Source organism: Meles meles, chromosome 8, assembly GCF_922984935.1.
Source record: "Meles meles chromosome 8, mMelMel3.1 paternal haplotype, whole genome shotgun sequence".
Classification (NCBI taxonomy): Eukaryota; Metazoa; Chordata; class Mammalia; order Carnivora; family Mustelidae; genus Meles; species Meles meles.
Window position 1 is genome coordinate 37,041,283 of NC_060073.1, and position 21,989 is coordinate 37,063,271.

General features: G+C 35.9%; 2 protein-coding genes across 8 annotated transcripts in view; one reads left to right on the plus strand and one right to left on the minus strand.

The window, feature by feature from the left end:
- ANO3 (anoctamin 3) overlaps nucleotides 1–21,989 on the minus strand; it is a 456,805-nt gene that overhangs the window by 51,173 nt on the left and 383,643 nt on the right. For all 6 annotated transcript variants that reach the window (XM_046014190.1, XM_046014191.1, XM_046014192.1 and 3 more), the window contains one exon: nucleotides 21,762–21,822. In XM_046014190.1, coding sequence (XP_045870146.1) covers nucleotides 21,762–21,822 — 61 coding nt within the window. The remainder of the gene's footprint in view (nucleotides 1–21,761; nucleotides 21,823–21,989) is intronic.
- MUC15 (mucin 15, cell surface associated) lies at nucleotides 15,106–20,794 on the plus strand. 2 transcript variants are annotated; one of them, XM_046014197.1, is made up of 3 exons: nucleotides 15,106–15,808; nucleotides 18,303–18,452; nucleotides 20,365–20,794. In XM_046014197.1, the coding sequence occupies exons 1-3, from the start codon at nucleotides 15,121–15,123 to the stop codon at nucleotides 20,523–20,525; spliced, it is 999 nt and encodes a 332-aa protein (XP_045870153.1). In that variant the 5' UTR covers nucleotides 15,106–15,120; the 3' UTR covers nucleotides 20,526–20,794. The 2 variants fall into 2 exon arrangements, with proteins under 2 accessions (XP_045870153.1, XP_045870154.1); XM_046014198.1 differs by lacking the exon at nucleotides 18,303–18,452.

Genomic DNA, 21,989 nt, shown 5'->3' on the forward strand with positions numbered 1-21,989 from the left:
CTGGGGATAAAAATACATTATATGTTTATAAAAAATAAGAAATAAAAAGGCTTTAATTTAAAAAAAAATTCAGTTTCCAAGAACAATGGAAAAAAAAAATTTCAACTCTTGGGGCATCTGGGTGGGTCAGTCAGTTAAGTATCCATCTCTTGATTTAGCTCAGGTCATGATCTAAGGGTCATGTGATCAAGCCCCACGTTGGGCTTCACGCTCAGTGGAGAGTCTGGTTGAAATTCTCTCCCTCCAACCCTCCTCCACCTCACTCAAATAATAAACAAAATCTTTTAAAAAATTAAATTTCAACTGGTATGTGAAACACACCAGATATCTTTTCAAATTTACATTAAAAATGCACACTTCCAATAATGAATTATAAAGCTGAAATAAACTTTTCAAAATTATCAATAAAGAAGACTTTCAATTAACCATGTTAGAGGAAGAGGAAAGACTGAATTGTTTTTCTGTACATTCTCTGTAATATTTTTAAATGTTATATTAAAAGGCGATTTGATAAAACACAGACAGAAATGTAGGACAAAAAGCATTACAGAAATATGGTAGTCAGCTAATTAAAATATTGTTACTTTTCCGGATTTTGACTTTATTTATCTGGAGATTTTTAAAATTTGTAAATTTGTGATTTTTCCCAGTTTAGTTATTTTCATACTTCATTTCCTGTTCATATTTTTGTAGCTTCCAAAATTGTGCATCTCCTTCCCTTGAAGAGTTGTAATGTATCACTCACATATATGCCAGCCATCCTGCTAAATATTTCACACGTTACTCATTAAAGCCTCACAACAGCTCCATGTACAAGAAATGATTTTTTATTGCTATTTCACAGGGAATGATACCACAGTTCAGGAATAAAGTTTTCCTGCCCCAAATGAACTTGACTGTGTACCCCAGGTCACTCTGAGTCATAAGGCAGGGTGAATGGCTTCAAATACTCATTCAAAGGGAGGGTTTCCAATAATCCTAAGTGTCCTTTAAGGATTCTGTCCTGATTCCGTACAAAAATTTCTTTCCTGTTATACTACAGCTAAGAGCTTCTAGGAACTGTCAGCTTAGTTAAACATAGCATGTTTTCATTGTTCTCTCCAAAGTGTTTAAGGTGCTTAGAGTCTAAATGGATGAGAAAGCCACTTGTCATTGCTATTTGCTGTCTGTGAACTTGATTTCAAAATCCCCTTCAGGTCATGGATAAGTTTCCTTTCCTTCTTCCCTGGGTTCTGAGCCAAGAAACAAATCAAGGACCTTCTTCAGAGTGTATAGACCTAGTCTTAGCATCTTATTCTCTCCTCACTCTGCCCCTTACAAGGTCATGGCTCAGGGCTGAGGACACTCAGCAAATAAACTCTGTGTGTTGTTGCTGCCATGGTTATTATTTATTATTATTTAGCTCTTCTAACTTTCCAGACAGAAAAAAACAAATTAGAGATGCCTGAATTTTCTGGTTATCTTCTTTAATATATTTTTTAGAAGGCATTAATAAATCAAACTTTTCCTCAAGGTGGCAAAATAAGTCCTATTTTCCATGTACTAGTTTTGCCATTTTATTATTTTATGCCTCGTTGTAACTTCATTAAGTCCCTATAAAAATAAATTGCATAGTTGATAAACTGAGCAGTAGTCATCTAAAGAGATTACACTTTGTAACAAAATCGGGGCTCTAAAAGAAGGAAACTTGCATAATGGTATATTCCATCATATAGGAATGAATCTGCTGTAGGCATTTCTGCACAACAGAGTATCATGTACTTGTTAAAGATAACAGTATCATTTTCCAGCAGGTTGCCACTTGCAAGGCTGAGTAGTTGTTTTGGGTGTTAGGAATAAGAGGCTTTACTTCAGAATTCTATGAGCAGGAGTCTAGAGGGAGCCCAGAATTCTCCATCTTAGCAAGATGGCTCCATGTCTGTGTCCTAACACATAACTTTTCCTTCTGTAATCCCTCACAACTGGGTCCATCCTAACTCACTCACTGTGCTCCTTAGTTCTGTTCATATCAATTATCTCAAGAAGACCAAAATTTCCAGATCATCCCTTAACCCTCAAAGGCTGATCCTCCCATTTCAGGGAAACAGACTACCTTTGTGACCATCTCCCACTCCTTCCCAACACTTTGAGATACTTTCACTTTATCCTCTTGTGCTCAGTGTCATAACAGTAACTTATGTCCCCTCACCTTCTCCTGCTAACTGAAACCTGGGACAATTTCCTAGGGCATTCTCAGCTAATAGCTCTTTGTCTCCCATACCAGTGGAGACTGAGATGAGGAGGTGAATTTCTTGCTCCTCACTGCTGTTTCAAGACCATTTCTTCCCCTCCTCATTCACAGATTTGGGTCCCACATTATTAATTCATACTTCCTACTACCTGTGTTAGTGGAAGCCACGTAACAATCCCTGGGGACACTTCACTAGCTTGTCTTAATATATTTAAACTCTTGGCTTAATGTAACTCTTTTCAACATGATTTCTAAAATAATTCTTTGAAACTGCAACACACAGAGATAATCTTTCTAGGGCCGTGGCTCTATCTTCAAAGTTGTCTTCTCCTTGTCTATTTCATTCATGTACTCCCACAGCATACTTTTGATCAATCTCCAGTTATCACCTCTATCCTTTTAGCTCATTCCCTATGAACTCCAATTCCAATAACTCCTTGACCCATATTTTCAATCCACTGACCTTTGACTAAGATTTTTCAGTCCTCAGTCCCATAATATTTTCACTGTCCTTTCCTCTCCTGGAGCCCTCACTTTCTTCTTGAAGATTCTAATGGTCTGCCATTATATTCACCCACCTGCATAAACCCTCAGACCACTACCTCTTATCTCAGTTTGTCATAAACTCAGAGTCTGAAAATGACCCTAGTTAAAAACAACGATCCATCTACTGTCCATCTGTCCCCATGCACACCAATATCACTGAAGGAAAAGACAGGTATACTGGGTGAGTTGATTTGTTTTAAATAATGATTTGAGGAGACTTGTGCCATGCTGTAATACCTTCTCTTTTCTCGTTTAACAACCAGCACATACACTCTTATCACTCTTAGGTGAAATTTTGCTGTCTGCCTCACCATTAAAAACAAAGTGTCCAGGATAAATTATCCCCCAAAGCCACACGTACCCAATTACCAACACTTGTGTGCAGTAGTGTCTACACTCTCACCTGCTACAACAGAAGATTTATGAATTCATAGTTAAATCAACTCTTCTAGTAAACTAGCCCCCATCCCTTATTACCTGCTATAGGAAATTGCTCAGTGATGTGCATGTACAATCATACAAAGATGCTTAAGAGATATCTTTAAGTGGGAAAAAAAGTTGATCTCATACCTGAAAGAGCTAACAATTAGAAGAATATTCTAGGTAGAAGAAATGTGAGCTTGCAGACATCTTATACTTAGTATTCTCACTTTTGAGGGGTTATTATTGTTAATTATATTTATTTGTTTATGTACTACTCATTAATTCACCCATTTATACACTCAGTGAGCATTTAGTCTGTGCAAGGAATTAGTCTAGTTCTTTGGATAAAGCAATTAAGAAAGAAGACCAAAAATGTTTGCTTTCATGAGCTTTCTCATACAGGAACAGATAATAAACAACAAAAATAATGTAAAAGTACGTTAAGTGACTATAAATGCTGCCAATAAAATAATGTGGGGGAAGTAAATTAAAACAGGTCAAGAAAGCAGGGTTGTAATTTTTATAAGGATGACTAGGGAAAGCCTCTCTGTCAGGAAAAAAAAAAGTAAAATTGGAGAAGAACCATTTCATTTTTCTTTCTTTTTTTTTAAGATTTTTATTTATTTATTTGACAGAGAGAAAAAGAGAAAGCATAAGCAGGGGGAATGGGAGAGGGAGAAGCAGGTTTCCTGCTTAGCAGGGTGCCTGACATGGGGCTGGATCCCAGGATCCTGGGATCATAACTTGAGCCAAAGGCCAACCGACTGAGCCAACCAGGTGCCCTGAACTATTTCATTTTTCGCTCAGTTATTATTTTTTGAGCAACTACTATGTGCCAAAGTATAGACATAAACTCAAAGTAATTTAATATAAGTCTTTCCATGCTTGGTTGGACTCATCTCAACTTCTGTTCACATTGATGCTGAAACTTTAATTTCTACCATCTCTAAACAAAAATTACTATAGTTATCATATAATTATAGTTATTGAGCCCTACCAAGTGTTTATCTACCTTATCTCATTGACTCCCCACAGGTGACTAGAAGGTAGGTGTCACTTTTGCTATTTTACAAATGAGAACACACTGGAAATGGGGTAGTGATTAGGCAAGGTTATGAAGCCAGTAAGTGGCAAAGCTAGGATTCAACAAGAAAATTGCGAGTTGATAGCCTGAGCCTTTCCTCCATTCCCACTGTTCTCTAGGTGATAATGAGCCTTTAGTACCAGCCAGAAGAAGAGCCCCCAGAGTTCTGACATTGAATAAAAATTTGATGAGGCTATCCTATGCTAACAAAGTTATTCTGGTACCATATGCAGAGTGTGACCATGCCTGCAATGGTAATGCTCTGAGGAAAATAGTGTTTGCTTTCCAAATGTCTCCATCACCACTCTCTGGCTCTTTTTCTCCCCTCTTTGATGGAATTGGAAGGGGAGATAAAAAGGCATGGAACTCCTATAGTGTCAGGACTTAATTATCCCAGAAAAATGCCCAATAAAATACTCTGTATCTATGAACAGCTTGAGGCTTAAGCATCATTTAGAATCAGTGGTCTTCAAAATTTTAGTATAAACTTTATAAACAATTATAAAATTATTTATCCTTTTGTTTAATTTTATAAGAACATCCAACATTTCTTTTTTATCATATATATAAATATTTGCCAAAGATGTGATTTCCAGTACATTACAAAAAACTGGCATTTAAAAATAAAATGTTCATATTAGTCTTTTGTACTTAACTCATATCCCTTTAAAATACACTTGCTATAAGATCTTACTATTGTAAAATTTAAGTTATTTCATTTTATCTTTAAATCTACTACTGCTTCTGTTGTTTCTACCTCAGAATAATATCGTTTATATTTTGCCTGAAAGTATTTATCTTCTCCTACTGCTAACAAAAAAAAAATTAGAAAATAAAACTAGTCATAAGAAATTAAATTAAATTTTAATTTTAGTCATAAGAAATTAAAATAATTTTTAAAATTTCTTTGACCATGAGGCTCTTTTTAAAAATCTGGATTGAGTTGTCATTATTAACAAAACAGGAAAATTTATACCAAAATTTAACAGATATTAAACATGAAGTCTAATATTTTTATTAAAAAGACCTCTCTTAAGGATATCAATGGGCTTTTTGACGGTTTTTCAGTTGGTTCAGGTATCCATGGATACGTGTTATTCTTGCTATAGTGACAGGTTTCAGCAACAACTCTATGTTAATCCTTTGTCTTTATGAGGATATTTACAAAGCAAACATCTTCACATAATGTGTAGATAGGAATGCAACATGTTTTGTTATAGTTATGTTGTTTGCTTCTCTGAACTACAGCTGAATTAAGGTTTGTATCTGATTTATCATGTTTTATTAAATCAGGTTTTTACAACCTTCCTTAGCTCCCCATTTTATGTAGGTGTGCATCCAAGCATGCACACCTGCATACGTGTAAATGCTATGTCGCAACTTGTACCTAACAAAGGGCATTGTTGTAGAATGTCCTTAGCAACAAAATGGAGCACTTAATCTTTTCATAAAGTTATTGTTAAATGAAGAAGGCCATATTATAATACCACGTGACTTAGGAAAAAAGATAAGCTATGTTAAACAATGGTTGGCACTCATGAGAATAATCTGTTTCTCTTCTCACAGAATACTGAAACAAATGTTATCAACCATAAGGAAATTTTCCAGCTATCAATTTTATTGTATTCCTGAAGAACACCACTAAATTATCCTCAAATAATATAACCACGTTATTTGCTTTATTATTAATCAATATTTGTTTCTTAAAGTGCCAATACTCCTGAGGGGAGATAAAACATGAATTCAATTTATATCGTGTTTCAGACTCAGAACCCGCTATTAATGGATTTTGATTTATGGCAAACAAATTCCTGATATATAGCACCAGCATCAGGTACGTGACGCTATAGGATTTGTATACAAGGGATACCATTTTGGATCCAAAACGTTTTAATTTTACTTGAGGCACGGTCCTAAGTTACATTCTGGCTGTATTTTCAAATCCGTCAGTGACAATAATGTAACTTCATGTTCGGTAACTCCACTTGTTGTCAGTTCCACCATTTCAGACAAAGAAATTATTGCTTCTTCCAATAAGTATTATGAGACTTGATAGGTGTAAAGCAATTGGAGAGGGCCCGATGAATGGTACCATCATAGGTAAGTACAAAATAGTTAGGCAGGCATTGTACCATGTGTCATCTCAGCTAGCCTGGCTGACTAAATTGCCAGCTAGTTGTCCCTTATCGTTGGGTTACTTTGGAGAAACAAGGGCCAACACGGGATTGATCTTACCTAGAACATGGTATATACTTGGGAATGTGTTTCACTGAAGTTTGTTTGGCAAGAAATTACTTTTTTTTTTTTTTTTAAGATTTTATTTATGTATTTGATGGAGAGAGGGAGCACAAGCAGCGGGGGCAGCAGGCAGAGGGAGAGGGAGAAGCAGGTTCTCCACTGAGGAGAGACCCTCACATGGGGCTTGATCCCAGTACCCTGGAATCATGACCTGAGCTGAAGGCAGACGTTTAACCCAGTGAGCCACCCAGGTGCCCCAAGAAATTACTTTTTAACTCCAACTCAGGTGATTTCACAAAGATCTGTGATCACAAGTAAGTGGGCTAAGTAACCACTGAGGCATTAAATGCATGAATACTTCTTATTTTATGACTTTACTTCCAGATGTGCTCATGACAGGGAGGATAAATAGGGTTTATCTCTAGGGTCATTTCTAACCAATTGGTTATGGTTGTCAGGAGGGCAATGATGAAGGGGAGTCTGAGGCCATAGGTAGAGTCTCCAGAAAAAGGGTTCATGGGAGATAAGATTTGTTTCCTACACAGTGAAAGAAGAGAACTGTAGCAACAGTACCTTGCAATTTCCATGCCAGGCAGAGGCCATAATTACCATAGTCAAGTCAGAAAGTGGTAATGATATTCATACACATATCTAGGAAAATCCCTAAGGGCATGGCACACCCAACCCTGCCAAGTCATGTTCAGATGTCTAAGTAGACAAAAAATATTTTGTCAGTTGGAATTTTTCCTAGTAACTGACTAACCTGAAAATAACCAATTGAATTCTATGAAGCCATTGCTCAGTAACCAGTTGTTTGATTAAATTCAACTTGCTTTTCGTCATACCAGTGCAGATACAGATGACATATCCTTTGAGTAAACATTTTTTTTAGGGGTTGGCTTAATTTCTAATCATACTCTGAAAAGGGCCTTGGACCTCAGAACATTTAAAACCACACATTACCTTGTTCTTTCCTGGAGCCAATTAACTGGGCAGATTCTTTACATTCAATTTGAAGGTCCTGTACGTTAGCTCAAGTTTCATTTTCTCTCCCAGCAGCTGGAAAGCTATCTCCTTGCACAAAAGAAACTAAGTGTGCACCTCAGACATACTGAGCTCAACGGGCCTTGGCGCCAGCCCCCAAATACTGGTGTGCAGAATATCCCAGAAAGTGCAGTTTCACTCTGCTCCCTTTCATAAGCCATGGAAGGAAGTGAAGGAAGCCTGCCAGGTTGTTATTCAACTCCAGTATTTAATCAGGCATTGCCTGGGCACTTGTGAAACTCTCCAGCTTCTAAACTGAGAGTAAAAGCAAAGAGAACATGGGATGGAAACTATTTAATTGAGAAGGCTCTCAGGATTACTCCGGATCATGTGGCCATTCTCACACAGGTCCTAGTAACTCCCCAAACTCCTGAAAATCAGCAAGAAAGCCCCTCTCAATCCTGGTGATTATTTCTAACTGAACGCTTTGCAGCTTTCTCAAGGAGGCCAATACACATTAATTCACTTCGTGTGAAGTGTGACTTTCTATAAAATTGATTTCAGTGGACTGCAGACAAGACCCCTCACCACTGTGTTTTCTCCATTCAGTTTTTGGTACACAAAGGGCACCCTACTCTGGGAAAGACAGGTTTGTTGATGATGTAGGAGAATAACATGGGGCTCACAAGGAGTAACAGGTGCAGGGCGTGAGTCATTTTGGTTTCCTCACCTGCAAAGGTCGAATCCAGCATGTGCCAGAAATTCCGGATATGCCAGGGAACGTTACCAAAGTCTTTGTCCCTTTTTTTTTTTTTTTTTTTTTTTTCCATTTAGGGCAGGAAATGGAAGCCCCTTGTTCTCCCACTGCTCAAGAGAACTAGCCTGCCCCAAAGTCAAAACGATCAACCTATGAAACTTGGAGGGTTGGACTTTTCTTTCTTTCTTTTTTTTTTTTTTAAGGTCTGAATGAGGTGATATCTTCATGCTGACAGCTGAGAAGCAGGTCAGTCAGGTTCTTGGGTTCTCTATTACACAAGCGAGATTTGGCCAGCTCCACCTAATTTTGTTTCTCTGACACCCTCCTGCTCAGTGGGACATTGTCATACTTAACCCATCTGCTTTCTCTAATGCTCGGCAGATTCATTCCAGCCAGGACAGCTGTCTGTGGTATTTCAGTTCCTGTTTGTAAATACCTCCAGAACCTGAAGGTGAGTGTGGACTGGGTTACCTAGGATCCCACCTCCCTCTCTCTCTCTCTCTCCCTTTTTTCTCCTCTCTTTCCCTTTCTCCTTCCCTCTCTATTATTTGCTAAAGAGAATCAAAGTAGGCTCAACTTTTTGACAGGACTGTCTGGCAAGTAGCTACAGAGACCCTTATAAAAACAGATAGTTGTTTCATTAAGTAATTACCTACAAAATGAGCATTTGCACTAAGTGACTTAGCTTAGGAATTACTGCCAAATTTGCTCAATGATGAAACCAGCTGGAGAGTTAAATAAAAACCTTACTTAAAATGTACATGACTACAAGAGAGAGTTGCCTTAAGTCAGATCTTAGTATCTAAGTTTCATGATGTTTAAAGTGGAAATGGCATTAATATGAATTGATTATTTAGATTTAAATTATGCTTTTAGGCTTTAAGGATTTTGCCAAAGTATTAGAATATAACAGTTTTCGGAAAACAATCTTTGAATACAATGAATTACCAGCTTCTGCACATCTCTTCCAAAGATTTTATTAACCAAAAAATTGACAAAATCTTGTGTATGTAACTATTTCACTTAGTGTGGTATGTGTGTACATCTGGCGCTCACTGGAAATCTGAATGCCCAAGTCAGTTGCTACAGAACACTTCTTATGGAAAGAAGGTGTGGATCATGTTTCTTAAAATTATTTTCAGTTTGTGGCGAGGGAAAGCTCCTTTAATTAAATGGATGTTGATTTACTGTTTGGCACTTTCTATTTTATCCAATGAGGCATTTTCTACAGACAGTGAAATATAATAGAAGGCTGAAAACTTCATGCTTGGGAGTCTAGGTCTAGAATATTCTGCAGACAGTTTTTCTTTCTAAGCTTGATACTCTTCCACCTAATTATTTCAGTACTGAAGATTATGCTAACAATGCTCAAATTAGCAGGGAATATGACATTCTATATATTTTTCCTGAATTCCTGCATACCCCAGTCTTTTAATTAGAATTATGTTCACAACTAGAATTTTTTTTCCCCTGAAAGAAAGCCTTGTCTTTCCTTTCTTTTTAAGTCAAATAAAAGTGAAATGATATGCCTGCGTTCCTCAGGTACAATCCTCCTTTCTGGCTTCTAAGTGTTCTCATCCTTTCAAAACCCTCTTATTAAAAGAGGCATTTCTAGAAGCATAGTTCATTATGTTCTCATTTATTACAGTTCTTTCATTTAGGAAAAGCAATATACTGTTCAAGATTTTAAAGGCCACTCAAGAGTAACACTCACGGTCTGCCTGGGATATAAGCTAATGTCAGACTGAATTTCCTATGACAAAGAAAAACAAAACCCATCTGTATTAACCTGTAGCCTGAAATCTATAATAATAATAATAAAAAAAAACAAGCAAAAGAAACTGAGAGAGAAGTAGCACATTCTATGTGCTATTTAGTTATTTTGCTGCAGAAACATGTTACTAGTACCCCTCAGTGCACTGAACTAATGTTATAATTTAAAAGCTTGGATTTTGATTGACTTGCCAATAACTAGCCTTTCTCTTCCCTTGCATAGGTTGATTACCTGATACAAACCAGGGTACCTCCTTATTTTTAAAGCTTGATATAAAATGGGTATGACTCAGTTATAACAAGAAGGCTGGGCAGAATAATGACTCTATGCATTTAAGGGGAAGCAAAATTATGTGGACAGTCTGGACTTGCTTTCCTTAATGGCCGGGGTTGTTATGTTTCTCTTACCACTTTCTACAGTCCTCCCTACAAAAGTTGTAATGTGAAACCACTTTTTAGTGTCAACACCAAAAACAGAGGAGAAAACTATGTTCATTTTCTCTGCAGTTGAAGAGCAATTATTTAAAAAAAAAATAGAGCAACTCACACCCTTTGAAAGTATATTTTAAAATTTGTTAAATACCACAAATAATAAAAACAGTTCAATATATACAGAAAGGTTTAGAATCTGTGTTTAAAATATCATAAAATGAGTGGAAATCCTTTTTCTCTGTTCCCTTTATAATAATTCTAATCTTAGAAGTTTTTCAAGTTTGTAATGATCTTAGCTCTGTTCCTATGCTCTACACCCTCAAATTTCCTCTCTCAAATTTCCACCTAGGGGACAAAAAGGGCAAAAAGAACAGGATGGGAAACGATGTTACCAGGTTTTCTTGATTTACTCTCTTTCTACAATTGCACTTTTTCTTTGGTCTCACTTCAGTCTGCCTCCACAGTGCACCTGGCTGACAGATGAATTTGGGCACACACAAGCTTGCCAACCATCATCCAGCATAAATTAAAACAATGAGTATATAACACACTTTAAATACTTAAACTCTGGAGATGGAGAGAGGCTGAGAGGAAAGTGCAAAGAGAAAGAGCACCGATTTTTTTATTGCCCTTCAGTGCTTCTGTACTAACTCCATTAGCCTTTGGGGCTTACACTGCATTCAATTCAGAATAGGGCTGAATTTAACCCAAATTTCTAGTCCTTGTCCAGCAAAAGTCCAGGGCTGGGGTTCTGAATAACTGATGGTTTCAATTTCCCTTTGCTTCTATCCCTTCAAGATGAAGGGACCTGAGCGGAGAGGTGTAACCTGTTTCTCTTGGAAGCTAAGGAGCAGAAGCAAAGTTATCCTCCACTGTCAGGCCAGGATAGCAGGAATAAACCAATTCTCACAAGAGCCTTATGCATTACCATATTATTTTTGGAATAAACTGCAAATGGTATCCACAATACACATCATCCCTCTCTCCCATCTTTCTCTTTTCCCTGGAGATAAATTATAGGCAGTAACAGAACGCTTGGCTCATTTGGGGTATTAATACCTTAGGTTTTCAAGTTACAATCAAAAGCTAGGTGAAGGGTAGAGAGATCCCATTGGTGGTTCAATGTTACAAAGTGAATCAGGAACAACAAAACTCACTTTGCTGACTCTTGATATGTGGATTCTCGTTACGGGAAGGGAGTGAAAGCTCAATACCACGTTCCTCATGTAACATGAGAAAACTAGAACAGCTAAGGCCTATTTTTTCCCCTTCTGGTGACCACTTCATTAGGAAGAGAAAATAACCACAAAGGGAAAGCAAATCAAAATGTATAATAATGATAAAATGGGTGGCTAAGGATAATTCATAAATTTAATGAGACCACTGGAATTAAATAATGAAAAGGACTATAATGTTTGCTATGAACTTGACAGAGTTCACAGGAGAAAGATTTTTCTGAAAAGATGCATGGAAGTATTTTTAAACTAAATTGAATTGTATTTTAAATGTGCTGGGTGAGTATCAGTTTAATAATGTGTTGGTGAAGTGAAGGTCCTGGGGATAGCTTTTGTTAATTTGTAAACTACATGCCAAAGGGGTCTACCTAGAATCATAGAGATAATTGTTGGGGCGTTATTAAATTAGGATAAAAATGTATTTGGTGTGTCTGAGGGGTATTTAAGGCAGAAGGCCCTATTTTTCCAGTGGTTAAAATAATGGTATTACAAACTGCTTTGAGTAAAATAATAAAACTTGGAGAAGCTGTGCTAAAAAAATGTTGGTGGGAAGAAGATCTAAAAAGCAGCTGAATTCTATATTTCTTTGTAACCAATTTCTATATTCCTTTGTAACTTCTGTTACAAAGATGGTGATGACTAGCTTTAATGCAGAGGTTTGAATCCTAACCCGATCTCTGCCACTACTCTGTGTCCTTGACACTTTTCTTTTCAATTAATCTATTTATTTTAGAGAGAGGGAGAGAGCATCCGAAGCAGACCCTACACTGAGTGCAGAGACCCACATGGGGCTCCATCTCACCACATTGATACCATGAGCTGAGTCGAAAACAAGAGTTGAAGGCTTAACCAACTGGGCTGCTGCGCAGACTCCCCCATTGTTTACATTTTTAATGCCCCGTTAAATTATGTGTAAAACAGGGGATGCCTGGGTGGCTCAGTTGGTTAAGCGGCTGCCTTTGGCTCAGGTCATGATCCTAGCATCCTGGGATCGAGTCCCATATCCGGCTCCTTGCTCAGCAGGGAGCCTGCTTCTCCCTCTGCCTCTGCCTACCTCTCTGCCTACTTGTGATCTTTCTCTCTCTGTCTCTCTCTCTCTGACAAATAAATAAATAAAATCTTTAAAAAAAAATTATGTGTAAAACAGGATTGATAATTCCTTCCTCATTGTTGGATTGTTTTTGGTAAGAACTAAATGAGAAAACGTGTGAAACATCTGATTTAATAAAAGCAGAGTAGTAATATGTTTTCCAAGGATGTTAACAATTTTTAGGATCTAAATCCATATTCTTGGCTATCACAGAAAAGTGAATGAAATATAAACAGAGAGTATCACTAATACAAATACCTATGTTATTCCTACCAGATCAAGAAACAGAGTATCAGGAGAATACAGAGTCTGCTTCCAGTAGATTTACTTATTTTACGGGGCAGGGAGGGGCAGAGGGAGAGAACCTTCAAGGATACTTCCACTAAGAGTGGAGCCAGGGGCAGGCTTCCATTTCATGACAATGACCTGAGCCAAAACCAAGAGTCAGATATCTAACCATTGAGCCACCAAGGCACCCCTGCCTTGCTTTTAAGTAGAATTTATTTAAGTGATAAGCATAGGGCATGGAAGATATTACATTTTGAAAGCCTTAGGAATCCACAGGTATAGACTAATAACTGAAAAAAAAATGTATCAGGATGTATTATAAATATATTTAAGTTGTACCACTATGTAAGATATCATTTAGCAGGAAGGAGGCACTTAAATCCAAAAGAAAATCAGAGGACGTATTTAGAGGCTCCTCAGACCGTAATGAAAAATCAAGGTTGACCATAACTGTAAACATTTCTGGGAGAGCTTTTAAGAAATGCTATGTAATACTGGACCTTAAAAATAGCAGGTGCACATCCTTCCTTTTCTTATCTTGGGCATCCTGGAGGCTTTTGGTGAAAAATAAGCTCTAAGATCCAATTCAAAAAATAGGAAATCAGTTATCAGACTTTATTGTTTGGGGAGGAATAGTCTAACATTTTTAAAAGAGTATTTTTTATATTAAAGATATTTCAAATTTTATTTTTATTTTTTTATTTAAATTCAACTAGCCTTTCAAATTTTAGCATCTAACTAGGTTGAAGTCAGTAGAGTTGGATTTCAGTCATTCTCTTCCTTTCATTAGCTGTCTCCTAGCCACTCTGAACCTGTTTCTTCCTTTGCAAAATAAGAATTTGGAAGTTATTTATTTATTTATCTATTTTTGTCACAAGGGATCATTGTGAGGATCAATTGAGATGATATTGCAAACTTTCTGAGATCTAAGGCACTTACAGAAATATTATTATATTTTCATAATAAAAGATGGAAGCTAATGTCTACTAGCTTCTTACTTCAGGCCAGGTTTTGATTCAAGTACTTCTATCTATATAATTTCATTTAGTCTTCAGATCATTGTGATTTCAGTATGATTACAATGGTGAATAAAGTAACTGCTTATTATGTTGGTTATTTTTCACAGGTTATTCATAATAGAAGTCAGAATTTTAATATAAATCTAATTTTAAGATCTTTTCCCCATATCCTCCTGTCAATGAATTATGGTACTTCCATATTTCAGAGGCAGAATGATAATGCTTGGATTGAAGGTCTGGACTGGGATTTCAACCTCAACTCTGCTACTATCTATGTCATTTTTTCTACACATGCTCCCAGCCAGATGTTTCATTTATATAATAAAGGCACACAAGGAAAGATTATCCTGAAATCTGAGAGTCTTCCTGATTTTCCCTAATTTTGATTAGTAGGAAGAAGGGAATCATGAAAAGCATTGTGAAAAAAGGGATATTAATTTAAAATTCAAATAACTCAAATGAGGTACTAATAAGATGTTTTTAAGTGGAAGTCCCAACTGACTCGTTTTAAAGTGGTATGTTTAGAGTATAATCAGTAACTTCATTTTCATAAATAAACACTCCAAATCATATCTTTATAAAAACCATATTTTCTTAAATATGTTAAAGAAATCAGCCAGCTCTACATGCCCTATATTTACAGTATTTTACTTATCAGTCCATATATAATATTTCAAATATATATAAATATTTCAACTTGTCCCAAGATAAATGATCTTTGAAAGAGTGGAATAGTGGTATGTGGCTTGACAAAGTTTTTGCATGGCATTTCCTTAGAAGAGAGAAGAAATAAATATTATATAGAAAATAGAACTCACTCTAGGTTTAGTGTACAATCCAAAGAAAATAACTTTTGGAATAAAGAGTATGGCATTATCAATTCAGTATTTTATCTCTAGATTTTTACTTTAAAGATGTAGATCCTTAAAAAAAAAACACTATGTCCTTTAATAATTCAGATGCTTACTATTTGCTTTTTTTCAGATTCCCCTTAATAACACCAATACCAAAAAAGGCTACAATGTCGACCTCAGCAAAAATTCTATTGATTTCAAATTTATTTAGTTTACTATTAATTGGAAGCCACGGGAAAGAAAGTTTAGAGAGAAACACAACACAAAGCATTGCAGCAGGCTCAAAAACAATGGAAAATGAATCCATTCCTTTGGATAAAAATTTAAGCTCAGATAAAGAAAATAGAGAAACCTCCAATCCTGAGGCATTTAATTCCTCTCTTCGGGACCCATTAAATAAACACCATGGAACAACAGATGTCTTCAGCAATTCATCAACGAACAACTTTTCTAGGAATCCCAGACCCATGCCTACATCTCCCACAAGCCATCCTCTGATCCATAGCTTTGTTTCTAAATTGTCTTGGAACTCATCCATAGCAAATGAAAATCCTCTTCCAGTCTCAGCACCTCCCAAAGCTACATCTGCTATATCTTCAGAAAATTTCGCTTGGTCTTCAGCCAGTGATACTATAAAAACTCCTGACAACAGTTCCATTTCAGTTAGCATCCTCCCTACGGCACCAAACATCACATCTGTGACTCCCATGGTAATAAAACCCGATGAATGGCTCACCACATCCAATGATAGCTTCATAGGGTTTACCCCCTACCGAGAAACAACAACTCTACAGCCCACCTTAAAGTTTACCAATAATTCAAAAATCTTCTCAAATACATCAGACCCTCAAGAAGGTAAATATAAATGGATTTAACTTTCCTTTTGTGTGAAACTGAATCTCAAACTAAGTCATACAGATTACACCTAAAGAATGTACCATATTGGGGGGGAAAAAAAGACTACAGCAGCACAGGTGGTTCACACTTTTGAGGGGCAACCCTGATATTCAGTGGAAATAATAAAGGGATTTTCAGACTTTAGTCAGCATACAGTAGTCATTATATATGGGAACATGATGAGACAGCGGGACAAAATTAGAGGTAGGTTGTTAGGCTGAGGTAGCAGTACAATTTTGAGATACTGGGCAACAACTTTCACTGAATCTGAGAAAACTGCCTGAAATGCTCCATGCTTTTAGGAACAATATGCAACTGAACTTCAGAAATATATGTATGTGAAAACTGAATGAAATAAATGAATTTATAAATTATCTGATATTACTTAGCAATCATAGAAAAACAGAACACTGATTTTTTTTTAATGTAAGTAAACTCAACAAAAAGAAATCTTCCTGAATTCTTAGTTTAGTACCTAATGAATACCATAAAAATGGAATATAGCTGTGAGTACCATAAGAAAATTGTAGTGTAGGAACTTTTTTATGTTTCACTTAGGGATTATGTCAAGCTTTAAAACATAAGGCAGAAAAGATCTCTAATATTGAACAAAAATTGATCATGTTTTATTTTGTCAGGTCTACCTAAGTTTTTGTTTCTCTGAAATTTTCTTTTCAAGTTTTTGTTTAAATTCTAGTGAGTTAACATATCGTGTAACATCGGTTTCAGGGGTAGAAGTGAGTGATTCATCACTTACATACAACACACTGTGCTCATCACATATGCTTTCCTTAATGCCCATGGCCCATCTAGTCCATCCCCCACCCACCTCCCTCCATCAAACTTGTTTGTTCTCTATCCTAAGAGTCTCTTACGGTTTGCCTCCCTCTCTTTTTTCCCCCCTTCCCATATGTTCATCTATTTTGTTTCTTGAATTCTACATATGAGTGAAATCATATGGTATTTGTCTTTCCCTGAAATTTTTAAAAAATACTCCTTTCCTCCCAGGAATTCAATGATTCCAAATACAACTTACTTCCAGATTGTATTAGTGATGTCAACACTAAATCATACATACAAATTCCTACTTGAAAGCTGTAGTGTACGGGAGAAGTTTTAAATTCTGAAATCTAGGCTTTATAATAACACTGCAGCTAGTAGATTGTATGTACATATGTTTTCATTTTAGCTAAAATTTTAATGCATCCTTTCATTCATACGTACTCTGATACTACATCAGGAAGTTTTGTTTTTGTTTCGTTTTTGTTTTTTGAGATAGAGAGCACAAGTGGAACGGGGCGGTGGGGCGTGGCAGGGAAGAAGGAAAGAGAATCTTAAGCAGCACCACACCCAGCATGGAGCCCCACATGGGGCTCTATCTCATGAAAGTGAGAACGTGACCTGAGCTGTTACCAAGAGTTAGACGCTTAACTGACTGAACCACCTAGGCGCCCCTACATTGGAACGTTTAATAAAATACTCTCTTTTTTGTCTCTCTAAACTCAATATACATACTAAGAATACGGAGTACTTATGCCCACCAGTGCTCTTTAATCAAAAGAAAATTGGTTAACCTTGTTTAGTTCTTATTTTAGTAGTAATTTTGCTGTAAGTTTCTAATGTGTAGGTTAATGTTTTTATAAATGGATTTTAATATAGAATTATACACTTTATAAGACTCCTTGCCCACTTAATAACATTCTCATGAATTTTTTTTTAAAAACTCTGAAAATATAATACACTAAATATGAGTTCAGGGAGAACTGCATAGCTTGTTAATAACAAACTCAGGCTTCAAATAAGGTACTTAGTAAAAAGGGAGATAGAGTAAAATTTTGGGCTCCCTTAAACTCAGACCTACACATCTGTTCTCAATGTGCAAGACACTGCAAACGTCTTGCTTTGGTCTATTTATTGCATCTGGAAATATCCTGTATTAGGATATACTGCTTTTCCCTTATAGTGCCTTTTCAGTTGGGGTTTTATGGATTCATTTCCTATTACCCACTTACTCCCATTAGCTTTTTACTTTTCAGTTATTATAGAAACAAGCCCAAAGTTCATTTCATCATTAACATTCATTAGAGATTCAGAGTTGATTAAAAGCAATATAGCACTCAACATAGAAATCATATCTTAATGGAGCATACACATGGCACTTTAGTACTATTGTTTTTAAAAAAGGAATGAGACAGTTATAAAAATAAGAAGTATTTAAACATAATTAAAAATTTGAAGTATGGTTTTATAGAGAGGTATATTTGCCAATATAATCCCAAATACTCAGTACTTCACAAAATACACAAACATATCACTATTATCTAATTTTTAAAAATCCAATATTGTTTAAACATTCTTTGTTATAAAGAAAGTCCAATGTACATATTTCTCTTCTTTGAAAAATTATTTTCTATTTCTTTATCTGTTAATTATTTTTTTCTTTGTTCTTTAGAAAATAAAAATACAGGAGTAGTATTTGGGGCCATTTTAGGTGCTATTCTGGGTGCTTCATTGCTTAGTCTTGTTGGCTACTTGCTGTGTGGAAAAAGGAAAACGGATTCATTTTCCCATCGGCGACTTTACGATGACAGAAACGAACCAGGTAAAAACAACTTTCAGAACCTCACCTGCACACTGTGGATTTAATTAAATGAGGATGCTAATGTTCACTACCTTATCTAGAAGGGATCTGGAGATTCGTATGACAGAAACAGACGAAAGATTTATTCTGATCTACTCTCTGTTTCTCAAAGAACATAACCAAAATAATTATGGGCCTGTGGGTGGAATTTTAAAACTATATGGAGCTGTGGATCATTGCATCACAATTAGTTTTAAATAAACCAAATCCCAGAACCTAAAAGACATCTATGGAATTGGAAGAGAATGGTATGCCATTGAGGGAAAAAGGGTCAGTGCTGTTAGCAAGTAACTGCACAGACATATTTTCTGCCATTGTTGGATCTCATGGCAGCAGTAATTTGAGTAGCCCTCAATCAATTGTCTTAATGAGTCTCTAAAACAGAATCTATAAAGAGTTGTATATTTGGGTACATAAAATCACAGTAACGGAGGAATTTTTCACTCATGGGATACAAAAGACCAACTGTAAGATCTAAAATGAGAAATGTGTCTGCTAAGAATAAAGAACTGGATTTCTTCTTAATGTAATGCTGATTAGAACAGAAATGAAATAATTTCAAATAATTGACTTGTCTTTTTTTTTTTTAATACTTCAGGGGGAAAAAAAATGTTTTCTGTTCTACAAAGGACTCTTACCACCATAAAAAATAGTTAAATGCCCCGGTACATCCTGTCAATAAAGTCTTGTTGATTTTACTAAGTTCAGAGCATGACTGACATACTGTTCATCTTCAGAACCAAATCCAGTAACTGTAAATTTAACTGAATTCTTTTTAGGGGTTTCTAGGAATCCATATAAAATAAAAAGTGGTACTTTTCAAAATTAAAGGATAGGATTTCAAACAACAGGGGTTTCTAAACCTTTTTTTTTTAACCCCAGATTTACCTGTAATCACATGCAAAAGCTCAGTCTGTCAAATTGATACAGTCTAAGATGTTGTGATCAAGGCGTAATGGAATAACTCAATCACAGCACCTGCTTTCTTCCCTCAAGACAGCTTTGAGAAACCTCCCCCAAGTCTGTAAGGTTACTGGGCACCCGGTCTGTAAACAGAAGGGGTAAAGAATATGTAGGACATAGGAAAACCTAACTGAATAATTAAAATTAAATAAAATAATAACAATTTAAATTAAATTAAATAACAATAAATTTAATTAATAATTAAAGTTAAATCACTAATCTGATTAGTAATTAGTCACTGCCTTAGTACTTAAAAATACCTAGCACATACCAAGTTTTCTTTGAAAATAAATTCAAGATCATTAAGGATGTAAAAATTGGCTGTTCATTGAAAAAGTAAAAAATAATCTCATATCATTAATTAGAGAATGCCAAGTACATGATAACTAGGATCTATCACAAAGAAATATAAGGTTTTACAAAGAGTTTTCTTCCATCTCCATCTTCCCTGGCTCAACCATAAAGATATTGAGACACTTAGAAAAATAATGACACTGATTTAAAATTAATGCTCTTCAGTATTTAAAAATTATTTTTTTAAACCAGAAGTAAAAATTCTGAAGTAAAAATTCAAGGCCCTGAACTCAAAAGTCAATGAGACATATGTCTGTCTGTCCTTCCTCATACAAAGCACCACTCTGTTTTCATTATGATTTCTTCCTTAGTTCCTTTATTTTTGGTTCACTAGTAGTAAAATTATTTTAGAAGTTAAACTGTTCTCTTAGTCTTAGAAAGAAATGTGTCATGTAAAGTATATACTTATTTAAAACTTCAAAACCAGTGTCTGCAAAGCTCATATGAAAGTTGTATCTATTTACCAAGCTAGAACAATTCCTATAGTCTGGCAGATGCCCAAGCATGCATCTTCCAGACTGTCACCATAAAATAATTTTTGTTGTTACTTTTTTAGTTCTGCGATTAGACAATGCACCAGAACCTTATGATGCGAGTTTTGGGAATTCTAGTTATTACAACTCCACTGTGAATGATTCATCTGTGCCAGCAGGCCAAGAAAATGCACGGGACGGCATCCCTATGGATGACATACCTCAACTTCGTAGCTCAGTATAAAAGGAAAGGGAAGAAGGCTTCTGACGGCAAATGATCACCTACACCCTAGTCTTTTCACAAGCCCATCTTCCAAAAGCTGAAGCAAGATCACTGTCATGTGGCTGTGCCAAGGAGAACTATAAAAGTGTGAGACTAGTAGCAGAAACTTAGAGGATAAATCATCTAAAATGTTTCCTTTCTCACCATTTTTGGCTGTACATCTATTGAGTAACCTTAATTCGTATTTTGATCTATTTTACTTTTAGTGGGAAACGTTTGTGGGAATCAGGTAAAACTAAAAGGGTTCACGATGCTTGCCCTGCCTGATAATTTAACTAACCCTGTTGTCCTAATTGCATGCATCAATATTGGCATTTTCTTGAAGGAAAATTAGGACCATTTCTTGAAGGAAAATTTTTTTAAAATTTTGATTTAGAGAGTATATGGAGTTTCTGCTCCTGGGGGAAATTAAGGTAATGGGAGTGAGAGACTTGTACTGTAGAACATTTTACTTTCCTGTCTGAGTACATACATGGTCAGCCCCTTGAATGGCCAAGCTGACAATGACTGCATTCAATAGGGCAATGGTAGGGAAGCTGACTCTTAACCAGGAATGGCGTCAGTTCTCTTCAAAGGGTGAGGAATCTTAACAGGTCTGATCTCTTTTAGGACTCAATTAATTGGGTGCTTTAAAGAGTCAAAGAGAAACATGATGATAAAACTCAGCCAAAGCATATACCTGTACATAATTTTTACAGTTTTAAGATGTTAAATAAGAACAAGATTTATTACGTATTAGATATTATTGCTTAATCATACATATAGATTCTGTCTCTCTAAGTGTGCAAAGTGTAACATTAAAAAAACAGACACATAGAAATATTATGCAAACGAGCATTTTCTGAGCATCACTTCTACACTCAGAAGTACAAGTGTTTTAAATTTGGATTCTAGTATGCTCCAGTTTTTTGGGTTTTTTGTTTTGTTTTGTTTTGTTTTGTTTTTATAATTACCACCAGCTTTTAGCAGGAAAAGCACACTCCTCAGTATAGAAAGGTCAAGGCTTTAGGGACTAGAGGATTAGCAGAAGAGTTAAATTCTCAAAGAAGCCATGAATGTGTGAAGTGAACAAACAAAGCACGAGATTTCATGGCTGAATTGATACACAGGGTGTGTTTGTGTGTGTGTGTATGTGAAGAAACACAACAGCCTCAGAAAACAAGGACAAGCAATTAAGTAACAGAAGGACATACTTACCCCATATTGCCATAAAAATAGCAAAGAAGACTGTCCCTCCATTATCAAACAAATATGTCACCTTAATGGAAAATGAAGCAAAAATATTAATCACATACTGATTATAGTAATCTAGTGATTACAGTGTACATTTAAGTTCTATGATTTTGTTTTTATAATGGAATCATATTATTTTATGGTCTGTAAATATAAGATGTGTGATTGTTTCATGAGTCCTGCAACTGTTTC

Excerpts from the sequence above, each read along its gene's own strand:
- MUC15 (XM_046014197.1), top strand. The coding sequence starts at position 15,121 with ATGTCGACCTCAGCAAAAATTCTATTGATTTCAAATTTATTTAGTTTA. Across the intron at positions 15,809-18,302 it reads TACATCAGACCCTCAAGAAG|AAAATAAAAATACAGGAGTA; the intron begins GTAAATATAAAT and ends TTTGTTCTTTAG. Across the intron at positions 18,453-20,364 it reads CGATGACAGAAACGAACCAG|TTCTGCGATTAGACAATGCA; the intron begins GTAAAAACAACT and ends TTACTTTTTTAG.